This window comes from Equus quagga, chromosome 2 (assembly GCF_021613505.1).
Source record: "Equus quagga isolate Etosha38 chromosome 2, UCLA_HA_Equagga_1.0, whole genome shotgun sequence".
In the NCBI taxonomy this organism is placed as follows: Eukaryota; Metazoa; Chordata; class Mammalia; order Perissodactyla; family Equidae; genus Equus; species Equus quagga.
In genome coordinates, this window is record NC_060268.1 from 58,195,191 (window position 1) to 58,210,195 (window position 15,005).

Sequence of the window (15,005 nt, forward strand, 5' to 3'; positions counted from 1 at the left end):
GGGCTGGCCCAGTGGTGTAGTGGTTAATTTCGTGTGTTCTGCTTCGGTGGCCCAGGGTTTGCAGGTTTGGATTCTGGGCATGGACCTACACTGCTCATCAAGCCATGCTGTGATGGTGTACCACATACAAAATAGAGAAAGATTGGCACAGATGTTAGCTCAGGGCTAATCTCCCACACCAAAAAAAAATATATATGTGTGTGTGTGTATGTGTGTATGTATATATATATATGTTGTTGATTCATTAACATGGAACTCACAGCCAACAGCACTATAACTCATGTCTGAAGAAAGCTTATCAAATACATCTATTTTCTATGTAAGATGCAGCCTTCTTGTGCTTAGGAACACTAGACAGCACTTCAGCAGTATGTATGAAGGCCATTTTAAATGGCGAGATCATCAACAAAAAGCGCAAAAATGCAAAAAACTGGCACTAAATAGACTAAAGAAAGACATTTGTTCACAGTATGAAAGCTGAAACAAGAAGGCAGATCATTGCCTTGCTCAACCTTAGCTGGAAATATGTGCATTTGGTGACTCAAAGTTTTTGCCACTCTGTGCATGTCTATGAATGATCATGAAAGAGCAATAAGCAAAACACATTAGGTTTTCTTGCTCGTCTAGAGTTTACATTTTAGTGGTCCAGAGGAAAGGTAGAAAGACAAAGAAGTTTTTTTTAAAGTAATTGTAGATTGTGAAAACTGCCTTGAAAGAAATAAAAGGGGCAGTAAATGGGAGTCAAATACAAATTTTTGCTTAGAGTTTAATCTTCGCCTCTCTACCATCCCTGAGAGCCCAAGATATAATTGAATAGTTTGAAAAATGGTGACCTGCTGGATAAAATATTGATATTGTCTCTATATCTCAACTTTTGGCTTTGGACATTAGGGCATGTCACCTCTCTTTATACTTACCAAAGACTTTTTGTCTTCCTTGTAGTAACTTTCCCATCCACTAGAACTCTTGAGATTTTTCTTCTCTGAAACTTCAGTCTCTGGAAATGATTGAGAAACTCTCAATTTAACGGGAGAGTAAGAACTCAGTGTGGGAGAGGCATCTATACACTTTTAAGTGTCAGAGGCTGCTGTGGTCTAAATGTTTGTGTCCCCCTCAAAATTCATGTGTTGAAATGCTAATGCTTGGCCAATGTGATTATATTAGAAAGTGGGACCTTTGGGAGTTTCTTACATCATGAAGGTGGAGCCCTAATGATGGGATTAGTGTTCTTATAAAAGAGACTCCACAGAGCTCCCCAGTCCTTTTGACCATGTAAGGATACAGTGACCTAGAAGTCATGTCTGTGACCTAGAAAAGGGCCCTCACTCAACCATGCTGGCATCCTGATCTTGGACTTCCAGTCTCCAGAACTGTGAGAAATAAATTTCTGTTGTTTATAAGCTACCCAGTCTGTGGTGTTTTGTTATAGCAGCCTGAGTGGACTAAGACAGAGACTGATAAATATAGTTCTTTTTTTAAACTTTTTATTTTATACCATACATATGGACGTGAACTGATGAAATTTCACAAACTGACCATACCTATATAGTCAGAAACACTGCATCACCATTCATCTAGAAGACCCCCAATGTGCCCCAAAATGGCAACTCTCCCAAGGGAAAACACCTTCTTGACTTTCAACACCATAGATTAGTTTTGTCTGCTTAGAAACTTTGTAAAAATGGAGCTAAATAATATGTACTCTTTTGTGTCTGGCTTCTTTCAGTTAACTTTTGTGAGATTTATCCATATTGTTTTGTATAGCTATACCTTTTCATTCTCATTACTACATAGGATTCTATTTAATGAAACATCAATCTACTGTTGAACATATGGGTAGTTTCCAATTCCAATGCTGCAATGAACATTCTTGTACATGTCGTCTGGTGAACGTATTTACGCATTTCTGTTGAGTATATATCCAGGAGTTGAATTGCTGGGTCACAGGATGTGCATATGTTCAGCTTTAGTAGATACCAGTTTACACTCCCACCAATAGTGTACAAGACCTCTAACTGCTCTGTATTCTTTCTTTCTTTCTTTTGAGGAAGATTAGCCCTGAGCTAACATCTGCTGCTAATCCTCCTCTTTTTGCTGAGGAAGACTGGCCCTGAGCTCACATCCATGCGCATCTTCCTTTACTTTATATGTGAGACGCCTACCACAGCATGGCTTGCCAAGCAGTGCCATGTCCGCACCCGGGATCCGAACCGGAGAACCCCAGGCCTCCGTTGTGCCACTGGGCAGGCCCCTGTTTTGTTTTGTTTTTTTTAAAGACTGGCACCTGAGCTAACATGTGTTGTCAGTCTTTCTTTTTTTGTCCTTCTCCCCAAAGCACTCCCCCCAGTACATAGTTGTATATTCTAGTTGTAGGTCCTTCTGGTTGTGTTATGTGGGACGCCACCTCAGCATGGCTTGATGAGTGGTGCTAGGTCAATGCCTAGGATCCAAACTGGCAAAACCCTGGGCCGCCGAAGCGGAGTGTGTGAATGTACCCACTCAGCCACGGGGCCAGCCCTCTGCTCTGTATTCTTGCCAATGCTTCATATTTTCTTTTTCAATTTAGCCATTCTATTTGGTGTGGCATGATACTGCATTGTGGTTTTATTTTGCATTATCTTCATTAGTGAAGTTAAGCACCTTTTCATGTTTGGTGGCCATTTGGATATCTTCTTTTATGAAATTGTTTAGGTCTTTTGCCCATTTTCTATTGTATCTATCTTTTTCACATTCAGTCAATTTTTTATTGATTTTTCTTATTTTATTCATTGTTTATATTTCCAAATCTGTGAATATCATCTACTTTTAGAGGCATTTTTGTTTCTTATGATCTCCAATTTAGCTATATTTAAATATGTCACATAAACATCTTTTACTGCTACATTTACCTTTCACCAGCTGTAGTAGAGGGTTGAAAGTGACTAGCAGAAGAGTGAAGGTATATTAGCTGGTTTTTCTAGAGCATAACCTTTCCTCAGACCCTTGATTACAACTAATTTGTATCTCTCCCACTCCCTTCTTTCATGGTCCCTGGGTAGTATATAAGTTGTTATTGAACAGAACTGAGGCTTTCCCTCCTTGATTATTTTTGTTGCCATTAATTATTTGATGTTATTTCTGATATCTTTGTACTATTAGGCACAAGAGAACAGCAACTCCTTAAAGAAGAAGACGAAATTTGTCAGTTTATACACAAAAGAGGGACAGGACAGGCTTGCAGTTCTGATCCCCGGTCGCCACCCTTGTGATTGCCTGGGCCAGAAGCACAAGCTGATCAATAACTGTCTGATCTGTGGGCGTATTGTCTGTGAGCAAGAGGGTTCAGGCCCCTGCTTATTCTGTGGTACTCTGGTAAATTGTTTCTTTTCTATTTTATTCTACTATGTTTTGGTTTAATACACAGGTACATTCACATTCCTAATAATTTCTCTTTTTCTTAGTAAATTTCTTCCCTAAAGTGTCCCGTAAATTGTAGTAGCAGGAATTCGATTAGTCAAACACTGTTATATCCTGGTACTGAGGTTTGTTAGTGAGAAGAGTTTTGAGAACATACATTGTTGAGGGATCCAAGTCTTGTATCAGATTAGCTTCAATTCAAGAGACTTTAGCGCCTGAAATGTCAAAAACTTTTTGTCAGAGTCTTCACATGTGGCTTATATCTCTAGGGAAACAGAACCATTGTGACATAATCCTCAGGTCATTATGGCTTCTGTTTCTGGGACACCTCCTTTTATAGCTCTGCATTATGTGAGAGAATGGCCTGAAGAGTGTAGCAGTAATGACTCTCTTACAAACACCCTTATGAGTTGTCTAGGAAGCTTACTCTGCCAGTTGAGCTGGCTGGCAGAAGCAATGGCATTTGATGTTGGTGAAGGCATCTATTTTATATTGCTTTGTTTTCCCTTCTCTGATGGGAGCTTTAATTTTTCAGTGTACTCAGAGAATAAGCTGATAGACAATACATGACCTGAAAAATGTGGTATCTACCATGAAAAATGTTTATAAAACAGCAGTAAATGTCTTCCCATGTGAGACTTTCTCTAGAGAAGCACCCTACAGCTGCTGGCAGGTGCTTTGTGTGCCACTGAGGCAACTGCTAGGAAGTACAGTGTTTTCTCTTAGGTCCCTTGGATCCTTCAGTTCAAGACACAGAGTAATGTAAAGTGAATTGACCTTGAAGTCTTGCAGTGTTATAAGCTCAGTATGAAATTGTTTTTGGGTAAGCCCTTAGACTTCCTTCTTACAATTGCAGTGCTTTTATAATAAACAGAACTTTGCTTAATATATTTATTATTTTATAAGTAGATAATGTTCAAAGGCAAAGAAAATATGTATAGAATAAAAGCTAGACTGGTTTTCACTGGTGGCACTGTAGTTTGCTTCTTTTTCTCTTTCCTTCTAATAAGACATCTGCTTATAATTTCTCTTGTAAAACTTAGATTTCATCGTTAGAACTGGAAGGCTTTTTTAAAAAAGTCTTGTATATTTTTTCCAGTATTCTCAATGATGGTGGATCTTTGTCCTTTCAAAGCAGGTTAGACTTTTTAAAGTATCAAGTCATTCAGGGACACTTGCAGTGAGATCAGTTTTCTGTATGGTTCATAAAAAGAGGGGAGAAATGGAAAGAAACTAGTGCAAGTGTTTGGATAAAAAGGCACCTACAGTCTCATTATTTTTTTTGCCATATCTAACGTGTTATTTGAGGTCACTTTTTAGGTATATCAAGCCAACAATGTAACTTAACTATTGGATCATGTGTCTTACTCTTATTACTTTATAGGTATGTACTCATGAAGAACGGGATATTTTACAGCGTGACTCAAACAAGAGCCAGAAGCTGCTGAAGAAGCTGATGTCAGGTAGGCAGCAATCTTCTGATTAAGATCATTGTAGTGGTGGATACACTGTGTTGTATCTGTGATTGTTTCTCTTTCTTGTGTCCCAGTATGCAAGGTGCAGTTTATTCACTCATTTATTCTGTAAGCATTTATTTTTTATTTTTTTTATATATTTTTTTTGCTGAGGAAAATTCGGCCTGAGCTCACATCTGTTGCCAATCTTCCTGTTTTTGTATGTGAGCTGCCGACACAGCAACCACTGACAAAGTGATATACATATCCACCTGGGAACTGAACCCAGGCCACCAAAGCGGAGCACGTAGAGCTTAACCACTAGGCCACTGGGGCTGGCCCACATGTATTTTTTTTTTAAGTTATTAAAACCACATAATATTGAACAAAAAAACTAGTTATAATCATATTGGATTATAACCCAAGGAAGAATAAAATTAATATCCTGAATTAACTGAATAAGTTAATAAATAGGGGAGAATGGACAGCTCTTTATAGAAGCTTCTTATAGAAGAATTCCAATTAATAAAGTGAAGGAATGAGGGTAATAGAAAATCACCATTAGAACATCATAGTAGTAGTAACTGCTACAGGCAAGATCCACCAATGGATGCTAAATTGTTGGGTGAAAGTTTAAGAATAGATTTGCAAGGTCATGAAAGACGAAGAAATAGTGAAGAATTGTCACAGATTGAAGGAGACTAAGGAGACATGACAAACTGTGATGTAGGACCCTGAATTGGATCCCAGAACATAGAAACAACATTAATGGAAAAAATGTTGAAATCTAAAGAAAGTCTGTAATTTAGTTAATAGTATTGTACTAATGTTAATTTCTTACTTATGATAATTGTACTATGGATATGTAAGATAAGATATTAACATTAAGGGAAGTGAAATTAAAGTTATACAGGAACTCTACTTTTTTTGAAACTCTTTTATAAGTCTTTTATAGTTGAAAAACACATGATAAAAATAGTTCAGGACATTATTAAAAGGAAGAACAGCTTCCTTTTCTGGTTGCAGTGCCACACAGTAAGGAGCTCTTGTCTACGCCAGCATCCGTGCTGTCCAAGGGCCCTCTGCAGTCCATGCATGTCTTTGAACAGAAGACGGCCACAGCCCTAGTGCATTGCAAACAGGGCAACGGCCTCATCAAGGTGAATGGGTGGCCCCTGGAGATGATGGAGCTACGCACCCTGCAGTACAAGCTCCTGGAACCTGTTCTGGGCAAGGAGTGATTTAGCAGTGTGGACATCGTAGTCCGTGTGAAAGATGTTTGTCACATGGCCCAGATTTATGCAATCCTCCAGTCCATCTCCAGAGCCCTAGTCTCCGTTACCAGAAATACGTGGATGAGGCTTCCAAGAAGGACATCAAAGACATCCTCATCCAGTATGATCCGGCCCTGTTGGTAGCTGATCCCCGTAACTGCGAATGCAAAGAGTTTACAGGTCCTGGTGCCAGTGCCCACTATCAGAAAGCCTACCCATAAGCCCATCAGGAGGATCAGCGTTCACCTTTATAATACACTGGTTGTGGGATGTAAGGTTTCAAAACAAACAAACTAAAAGGATAAACAGTGTACTCATTACTTTCCACTTATGCAATTTTTCTTTTTTTAAAGATTGGCATCTGAGCTAACGTCTGTTGCCAATCTTTTTTTTTTTCTTCTTCTCCCCAAAGCCCCCCAGTACTTAGTTGTATATTCTAGTTGTAGGTCCTTCTGGTTATGCTATGTGGGACGCTACCTGAGCATGGCCTGATGAGTGGTGCCATGTATGCGCCTAGGATCCCAACGCTGGGCGAAACCCTGGGTCCCCAAAGCAGAGCATGCGAACTCAACCACTCAGCTACAGAGCCGGCCGGCAAATATTTTATTTCTACTTTAGTTCATAGTTTTGTATTTATATAGCTAGATTGGTTGGTATTATAAAGTAATGATCATAGTTAGAGTTTTATGTTTTATAGAATGTGTATAGAAGTTTACATGTATAGAATTTTGTTTTTCCTTTTTTAATATTTTGTAATTAGTTTCTATGTTACTGTATATTTTTCATGTTTATTTTTAGTGGCTAAAAATAGTTTATTAACTTTATTATAATTTGATTACCTATTTCCCAGTTACTGGATATTTTGACTCTTCACAATACTGCAAGTGGTCACCTTTGTTAATATATCTTTTGATTTATTTCCTTGGGATAAATTCCTAAGAATGAATTTACTGAGTCAAAGAATATGATCATTTTTGACACTTAAGATGTCAAATACTCAAGATGTATTTGGCATTTTACTTTAGCAAAATATTGTACCAATCTACAATATTAATATTGTACCCTAAAAACCTGTCGCTATTGAGTTTTGACATTTCAAATTTTATTTTTATAGTTGTAATTTTTTTATCATTAATGAGTTTGAACATCTCTCTATATTTTTTCAATTAGGATTTCTTTAAAGTCATTATGAGAAAACAGTTCTAAGTTCTTTTCTTATATTGAGAACACAAGAATCTCTCTTTCTCTCCCTTTTTTTAAATTTTGAAAGAAAGATGTGACAGGACTTTAAACAGGCCTGGAGTTTTAGGTAAAGATAAAGGTCAGCCTTCATTGTAACTTAGTTCTTTTTCTAACACATTTTATTATTTTTTTTTAAGATTTTATTTTTCCTTTTTCTCCCAAAGCCCCCCGGTACATAGCTGTGTATTTTTAGTTGAGGGTCCTTCTAGTTGTGGCATGTGGGATGCCGCCTCAGCATGGCCTGATGAGTGGTGCCATGTCCACACCCAGGACTAGACTGGCAAAACCCCGGGTCGCCGAAGCAGAGGGCATGAGCTTAACCACTCAGCCACGGGGCCGGCCCCCTAACACATTTTAGTTCTTGGTTTTATCACAATTTATGGCTCTCTTTTCTGGGACATAGAGATTTATGGTATGCTGTAACAAAGGAGGTAATACGTGGGCCAAGGAATGAATGTGGGCTTTAGAGTTAGACCTAAGTTTAAATTTCTGAACTTCAGTTTCTGTATCTGTGAAATGAAGATAATATAAACTGTCTTACAGGGTTATTGTGAGAATTAAATAATATAATATGTGTTTAAAGTACCTTAGCATCTAATAAGTTCTCATTATTCATTTCTATCCCTTTCCTGCAATTTCTTCTCTTTTTCTTTCACTATTTAGTTTTCAGTTTTGGAATATAAAAGTATGTTTAAAGATGATATTCAGCCCTACTCAGTAAAGTTTTTCATTTATAAGGCATTTTTATATTGTGTTGTTAAACAATTTGACACCCTTAGTGATCCAGATTTCCATACGGGAAGAAATGGATCCTAACATTTATTGAGAACCTGTTATGTGTCAAGCACTGTTTGATGCTTGACAAGTAAAGCCCTGCCTGTGTGCTTGTTTGTTTTCCATTGAGATGAAGGCTGTCAGCCATCAGCGACAGAGCCAGATCTTGTGATACTTTGTTCTTTGCTGCATAGTGTGATACAACTAATTTGTATCATAAGCTGACACCATGTGATTTCCTTATTGGATTTCAGGAACGGAGAATTCTGGAAAGGTGGACATCTCTCCCAAGGACCTTCTTCCTCATCAAGAATTGAGAATGAAGTCTGGTCTGGAGAAGGCCATCAAGCATAAAGACAAACTGTTAGAGTTTGACAGAACTAGGTATGATGTGGTTAGACTAAGTATTGCTAGGAAATAGACTAGTCCACGGATTCTGGCCTTTAAAACATTATTTTCACACTTGATACCTTCTCAGGATGGAGGATGAAAGAATTTACAGCAAAAGAGGAGATGGGTGCTCTACATAGGAGGCTTACATCTTGTTTTTGAATCCATGTTTGAATATGATAGGCTCCCACCAAGAGGATTCTACCCTGCAACATCTTTTGATTCTTGGCAAATGCTAGTATACCTCCCAGAAAGTTGACTTGGTTGATAGAATTTCCCACTTGTTTCACTTGCAGCCATTCATTCATTTAGTCAACATATATTAGAGTGCCTACCATGTGCAAACTGCTGTGCTGAGCTCTGGAGAATCTATAAGAAATTGCCTCTGGGAGAGTGTAGGTAACCCCATATCATGGGAAGACATGAGTTACTCTTTCCCTTCCCTTTGACACTAAATTAGTTTTCTGATTCAATAATCAGTATATTAAAATGTCCCTAAATTGGCTTTTATATTCCTACACTTTTGTCATTTAGCCCGCTGACTTCTCTTTAGGAGACAGATTAATGGATTTGTTAGCTCTATCTTTTATTTCTTTCTCTTGTATTTTTCCTTCTTTTGGATAAAATCTGTATTGACAACCAGTTAGTGGTAAAAAATGTTTAAATAGGACTTCTATGCTCATTCTCAAATAGCCATGTGAGAATCTGTAAGGATCCTTCGAGAGACCCTGAATCTCTTACTTATTGTAACTGACCTGGGAATCTATTCCTGGTAGTATAATCCTTTGATTAGACAGCCCTACTGCTTCAGACCATTTGCTATGAATACATGAGATATAACTTTGAAAGCTTTTCCTTAAGTAAGCCTATTACAAGGTTTGTAACTCAGATTCAAGGTTAATCCTTTATCACTTTTAGCCCTACTCAGAAAAACTTATCATTAGAAATAGAGTACATTTCTTTCTTTCTTTCTTTCTTTTTGTAAGGAAGACTGGCCCTGAGCTAACATCAGTTGCCAGTCTTCCTCTATTTTGTATGTAGGATGCCTTCTCAGCATGGCTTGATGAGTGGTCCATAGGTCTGCGCCCAGGATCTGGACCCGCAAACCCTGGGCTGCTGAGGCAGAGCGTGCAAACTTAACCACTACGCCACCAGCCTGGCCCCTAGAGTACGTTTTTTGATAAATAGAAACTGGAAAAGGGTTTATCCCTATTGATGTTGCCCCTTTACTGGTATGTTCAAGGGCACCAGTTTCATTATTTAGGTTCATGTCTAGGACCAATTTTCTCCTCAGCCCTCTTGAACTTCTCACTCTCAGTCTACTTTAAAAACTTTTATAATTCTAGCTAAGTCCTGAAAAATTGAAATCAATATATGAATCTGATTTCAGTATTTGCCTATGCCTATGTATATCACTAATTTGTAATTATGCACAAATCGTGTCTCAACTGTGTTTGTGACTTTGGAGTAGTCACTTAACTTCTGTGAGCCCCAGGTTCATTATCTGTAGAATGAGAGTTGGGTCAAGATTCATTCTAGTTCTCAGTTTCTTTGTTGGCATGATCTTAGAAATAGGCCTCATTGTCATATCTTGGAACTTGGTCCTAGTGTATTAGTGAGGGGCTGGAGATGGGGTTGGGGGTGGGGGTGAAACTCACATATAGTAGTAGAGTAATAGGATGTCCTAAGAGTAAGCCACAGGTCTGAGAGTCCAGAATGGAACTCCAGTTTCTGAGGGAAAGGGCAGAAATTGGGCCTAGCAAGAATAGACTAGATCCCAATTGTAGAGGGACTAGGATATTGAGTAATGTGCCAAGACATGAACTCAGATGCAGCAAAACCAGGTAGAAGCTGGTTATCAGAAGCTACCAGTTATCAGAAGCTGAGGGCTGGTGTAGTAAGAAAGGTAAAAGGAGTTGGGGTTATGGTCCTGTACCTTTTCCTGCCTGAGGGTGAGATTGGTTCTAGGAGCTGAGCGGAGCCTGCAGTGGGGATAAGATATATGCAGAAGCTGGGAACCAGGCAGAGCTTGACTTGATTTTGGAACATTTTTGGACATCCATGTTTAAGATAATAGCCTTCAGGACAGCAGAATAGTGAGCTACCTTGAAACGGTTTCCCAGTAATCAAGTCCCTGTTTGTCAACAGGTGACCTAATTGCCACATGTTCTTTTTTTCTTAGCATTCGAAGGACTCAAGTCATTGATGATGAATCAGACTACTTTGCCAGTGATTCTAACCAGTGGTTGTCCAAAATTGAGCGAGAGACCCTGCAGAAGCGAGAGGAGGAGCTAAGGGAATTTCGACATGCCTCTCGGCTCTCTAAGAAGATCATCATTGATTTTGCGGGCAGGAAGATCATGGAAGATGAAAATCCACTAGCCGAGTATCACAGCAAGTAAGTGGGCAGCACCGGAAAGGGTCTGAAAGAAGGGGGCAGTTTGACTGTAAAGGATTTGCCACCTTTGATAGAGCTGTTATTTTTGTTGATTTTAAAAATAATATATTCATTTGGAATAGAAACATGTAAGAGTAGCTAAGAAAATTTTGAGAGGAACTTGTGCTGCTAGATAATTACTTTACTTTTATAAAAAAACTTTTTAAAACAATGAAGAACAGTTTGGGCACAGGAATAGATCAAGGAAATGTAATAGAATCCAAAAAGAGACCTGTGTAGACGTCTGTATCGTGTGAGTATGTGTGCATGGGTTTGTGTTTATATGTGTGGGAATTTAGTAATTGATAAAGGCAACATTTCTATACTGTGAGGAAAGGATTAAATATATGATGGGATGATTAGCCACCAGCTTGGAAAAAATCTGCATTAGATCTCTACTTCAAACCATACTGTAATAATGTTTGACTAAAGAATTAAATGTGAAAGAAAGAAAAGGATCAGAAAGAAATATAGAAATATAGGAGAATATAGTTATAGTCTTGGTGTGATAAAGCTCTTTCTAAGCAGGAAACAAAACCCAGAAGTTAAAAAGACATAAGAGGGGCCAGCCCTGTGGCTGAGTGGTTAAGTTTGCACACTCTGCTTCGGCAGCCCAGGGTTTGCTGGTTCAGATCTTGGGCGCAGACATGGCACCGCTCATCAGGGCATGCTCAGGTGGCATCCCACACAGCATAACCAGAAGGATCTACAGCTAGAATATACAGCTATGTACTGGGGGGCTTTGGGGAGAAGAAGAAGAAAAAAGAAGAAGAAAAAGAAGAAGAAAAAAAAGATTGGTAACAGATGTTAACTCGGGTGCCAATCTTACAAAAAAGATAAGGTATTTTAAAGTAAAAAAGATAGTACCAGACTGAGAGAAAATATTTTAAACGTTTTCAACAATCAAAAGAGCAATATCCGCACTAAATAAAGACCTCCTGTAAATAAAAGAAAAAGACAAAAAAATCCAGGAGAAAAATGGGCGAAGGTTAAGAACAGACAATTTACAAGTGAGGAAACGTAAAAAGCCAATAAACATTTGAGATTATGTTCAAGTAGTTATCAGAGAATGCAAATTTTAAGACAATGTATCATTAAATTGGCTGAAATTAAAAATATACATATAAAATATTGCATAATCTGTGAGTGTAGGAAAATGAATATACTCTCTTACTGTGGATGGGAGTATTAAAATGGTACAGCCTCAACACAGAGAGTGAACCCTAATGTATGGATTTGGGGGGATAATGATTTGTCAATGTAGTTTGATTAATTCTAACAAATGGATCACTCTAGTGAGGATTGGTTGATAATGTGGGAGGTTATGCATGTGTCGGGGCAGGAGGTTTATGGGAAATCTCTGTACCTTCTATTCAATTTTGCTATGAACCTAAACCTGCTCTAAAAAATAAAGTCTATTGAAAAAGAGTTCCAATTATGGCCGATTTCAAGCTACCAACATGAAGTCACTGAACATAGACTTAAGAAGAAATATGCATATTGGCTTTAGCACACCACTGAAAAGAAACCACATGGAGATCTCACTCCCTGTTTTCTGCTTTGGAGATGACACACCTCAGTCTCTCTCACACACACACACAGAACTGGATGTTGGTGAACGCTAATGCTTTCCACAAGGCCCGGTCCTTGGCCATTCTATTTCATACCTGGCAAATCCATCATAGAATTTTCCTAAACAAAGCTTATTCTCTCCCTAAAAGAAATGCTACCACTAGCTTGAAAATAGCTGTTTGTTCTCACCTATTATATATATGATACACAGATATGAAGGAAAAAATAAAGTTATTTCTGGGTGATGGCTTTAGAAATTTTCTATTTTCTGTCTATTAATTTGTATTTTTCAGTTTTTCCAAAATATTACCAATCTTTTATTTTTCCAAAATAAACATGGCTTTTGCCCAGCGGTGCCATGTCCGCACCCGGGATCCGAACCAGCGAACCCCAGGCTGCCGAGAAGCAGAATGTGCGAACTTAACCACTGCACCACTGGGCCAGCCCCTAGTTCCATAAACTTTAACTGAAAATCATCACATTCTTTTATAAGTTTAGAGACAAGTATTCAAAGTAGACACCATAGGCACAGGATAATATGGGATGTATTTGATGACTGTTTAAATAGTAGATTCTACAGGACTTCAGAGAAAGGAGTAAGCACTCTTGTGCTGGGCCAGTAGAGGGTCTCCTTAGAACTTCTGGGCCTTGAAGCAAGGATAGAATTCAGATCAGCATGGAGGAGTGGAAAGGGACTCCTGAGTGGGCAGAGGGATGGTTGAATGTGGTGAGTAAATAGAATAGTCTTCTGTGGGTCACACTATTTCTAGGCAACTTTTCTAATCTTGGTATTTTTAATAATCTTGTTGAACAGATGAATGATTGTAGTGTGCCCTACCTATTTTCTTAGTGTTCTGGAACTTTTTCTCATATTCCTCAGGGTTCTTGGAGTGAAGAAAAGGAAGTTGGTAGGGGGATCAGGGAAGGTCATCCATGAATTCCTCTTTGAATTTCACATTTTATTACTGTTGAAGGGCTTTATGTTGTTGGTAAGTAAGGATATTCTGAGCATAGAACATTACCAATTATTGCGTCCTTTGGTTTGTTATCACAGACTAGATGAAACAATACAGGCCATTGCCAACGGAACCTTGAACCAACCACTGACCAAACTGGATAGATCTTCTGAAGAGCCTTTGGGAGTCCTGGTGAATCCTAACCTCTACCAGTCCCCTCCCCAGGTTAGTGGACCTTTGCAGTAACTGATCATGAGAGAAGTTTGGGCCCAGATATTTCTCCTTTCAGATGTGCCTGTTTCATAGGCTTTAGATACCAATCTGCTCTCTCAGCACATCCACCAGCCTTATTCTCTGGCCCAGTTTTTTCGCAGCACTTCTGACAAGTTGACCTGTATTGTCTTCTGAATATTTCCCAAGAGAGGATTTTGTTAAGTACTGTAGAGATTTAGACTATAATCTCATGGTCCTTTGTTAATGTTCCCTATTTATCTTTTATAGAATGTGGGTAGTCCTACGGCGGGGGGTGTTTTAAGTTAATACATTAATTCACTTATTCATTATTATCATTCGTTTTTCCATCAAGTACATTGAGCATCTACTATGTATAAGCGCAGTAGAAAGCCAGACACCAGACAGTGCTTCTCAAAGAACTCAGACTAGTAGGGGAAAAAATTACATTAGCAGCTCTAATACTAATAGAGATATGAATAAAGTATGGTGGAAACCTAGAGGAGAGAGAGACTACTTCCAGTTGAGGGGAATAAAAGAAGCTTTTATAGGGAAGCTGGTATTCATTAAAAGTAAATATCCAAGAAAATGGATGCTTGGAGATGGTGGGGGAAAAACATTCCAGGCAGAATGAACTGTAGGAATAAGGCATGAGTACACGAAAGCATGGGATATATATATGTATATATTTCATGAAATACATATGTATATTTATGAAATAGTGAAATTTAGGCTACCCAGATAGTGCTCATAAAAGGGTTTATCATGAGAAATAGATCAGGGTTAGCTGGATAGAACTAGATCACTAAAGAGCTTAAATGTTTAGCTAGGAAGTTTTCACATTTTTATTTTGTAAATAAATGTGAGCTATAGAAGGTTCTTAAGCAGAGATGCAATCAGGGCAGTGCTTTAGACAGCTTAACTGGAGATATTCATTCAGCCCTGTATACATTCCAGGTTCTTTGCTAGATGCTGGGAAATTAAAAAGTAAAGCCCAGGTCCTGTCCTTAAGGACTTTGAATTTAGTGGGAAGATGTGTTTGAATACAAATAATTTCAATTCCCTGAGATAATTTCTATGATAGACACGTGTCATGAGTACGGTAGGACTTGAGGAGAGTGTTCATAAACTCACTAGAGGAGTCACAAAAGAAATAGTGTTTGAGAGGAGAATTAAGGGATGGTGAGGAATTTCCAAGCAGTCAGATCTGGGAAGGGAGTTCCAGGTGGAAGATACAACATGTACGAAGGCTCAGGAGCTTGAGAGCTTTGTAGGTTTG

At 38.5% G+C, this 15,005-nt stretch overlaps 1 protein-coding gene across 5 annotated transcripts in view; it reads left to right on the forward strand.

Moving 5' to 3' along the window:
- Positions 1-15,005, forward strand: part of TRIP4 (thyroid hormone receptor interactor 4) — a 56,777-nt gene that overhangs the window by 11,125 nt on the left and 30,647 nt on the right. For 4 of the 5 annotated variants that reach the window (XM_046655032.1, XM_046655035.1, XM_046655033.1 and 1 more), the window contains exons 4-8: positions 3,139-3,351; positions 4,781-4,859; positions 8,395-8,524; positions 10,713-10,928; positions 13,594-13,720. In XM_046655032.1, coding sequence (XP_046510988.1) covers positions 3,139-3,351; positions 4,781-4,859; positions 8,395-8,524; positions 10,713-10,928; positions 13,594-13,720 — 765 coding nt within the window. The remainder of the gene's footprint in view (positions 1-3,138; positions 3,352-4,780; positions 4,860-8,394; positions 8,525-10,712; positions 10,929-13,593; positions 13,721-15,005) is intronic. The other variant, XM_046655034.1, reaches the window with a different exon arrangement.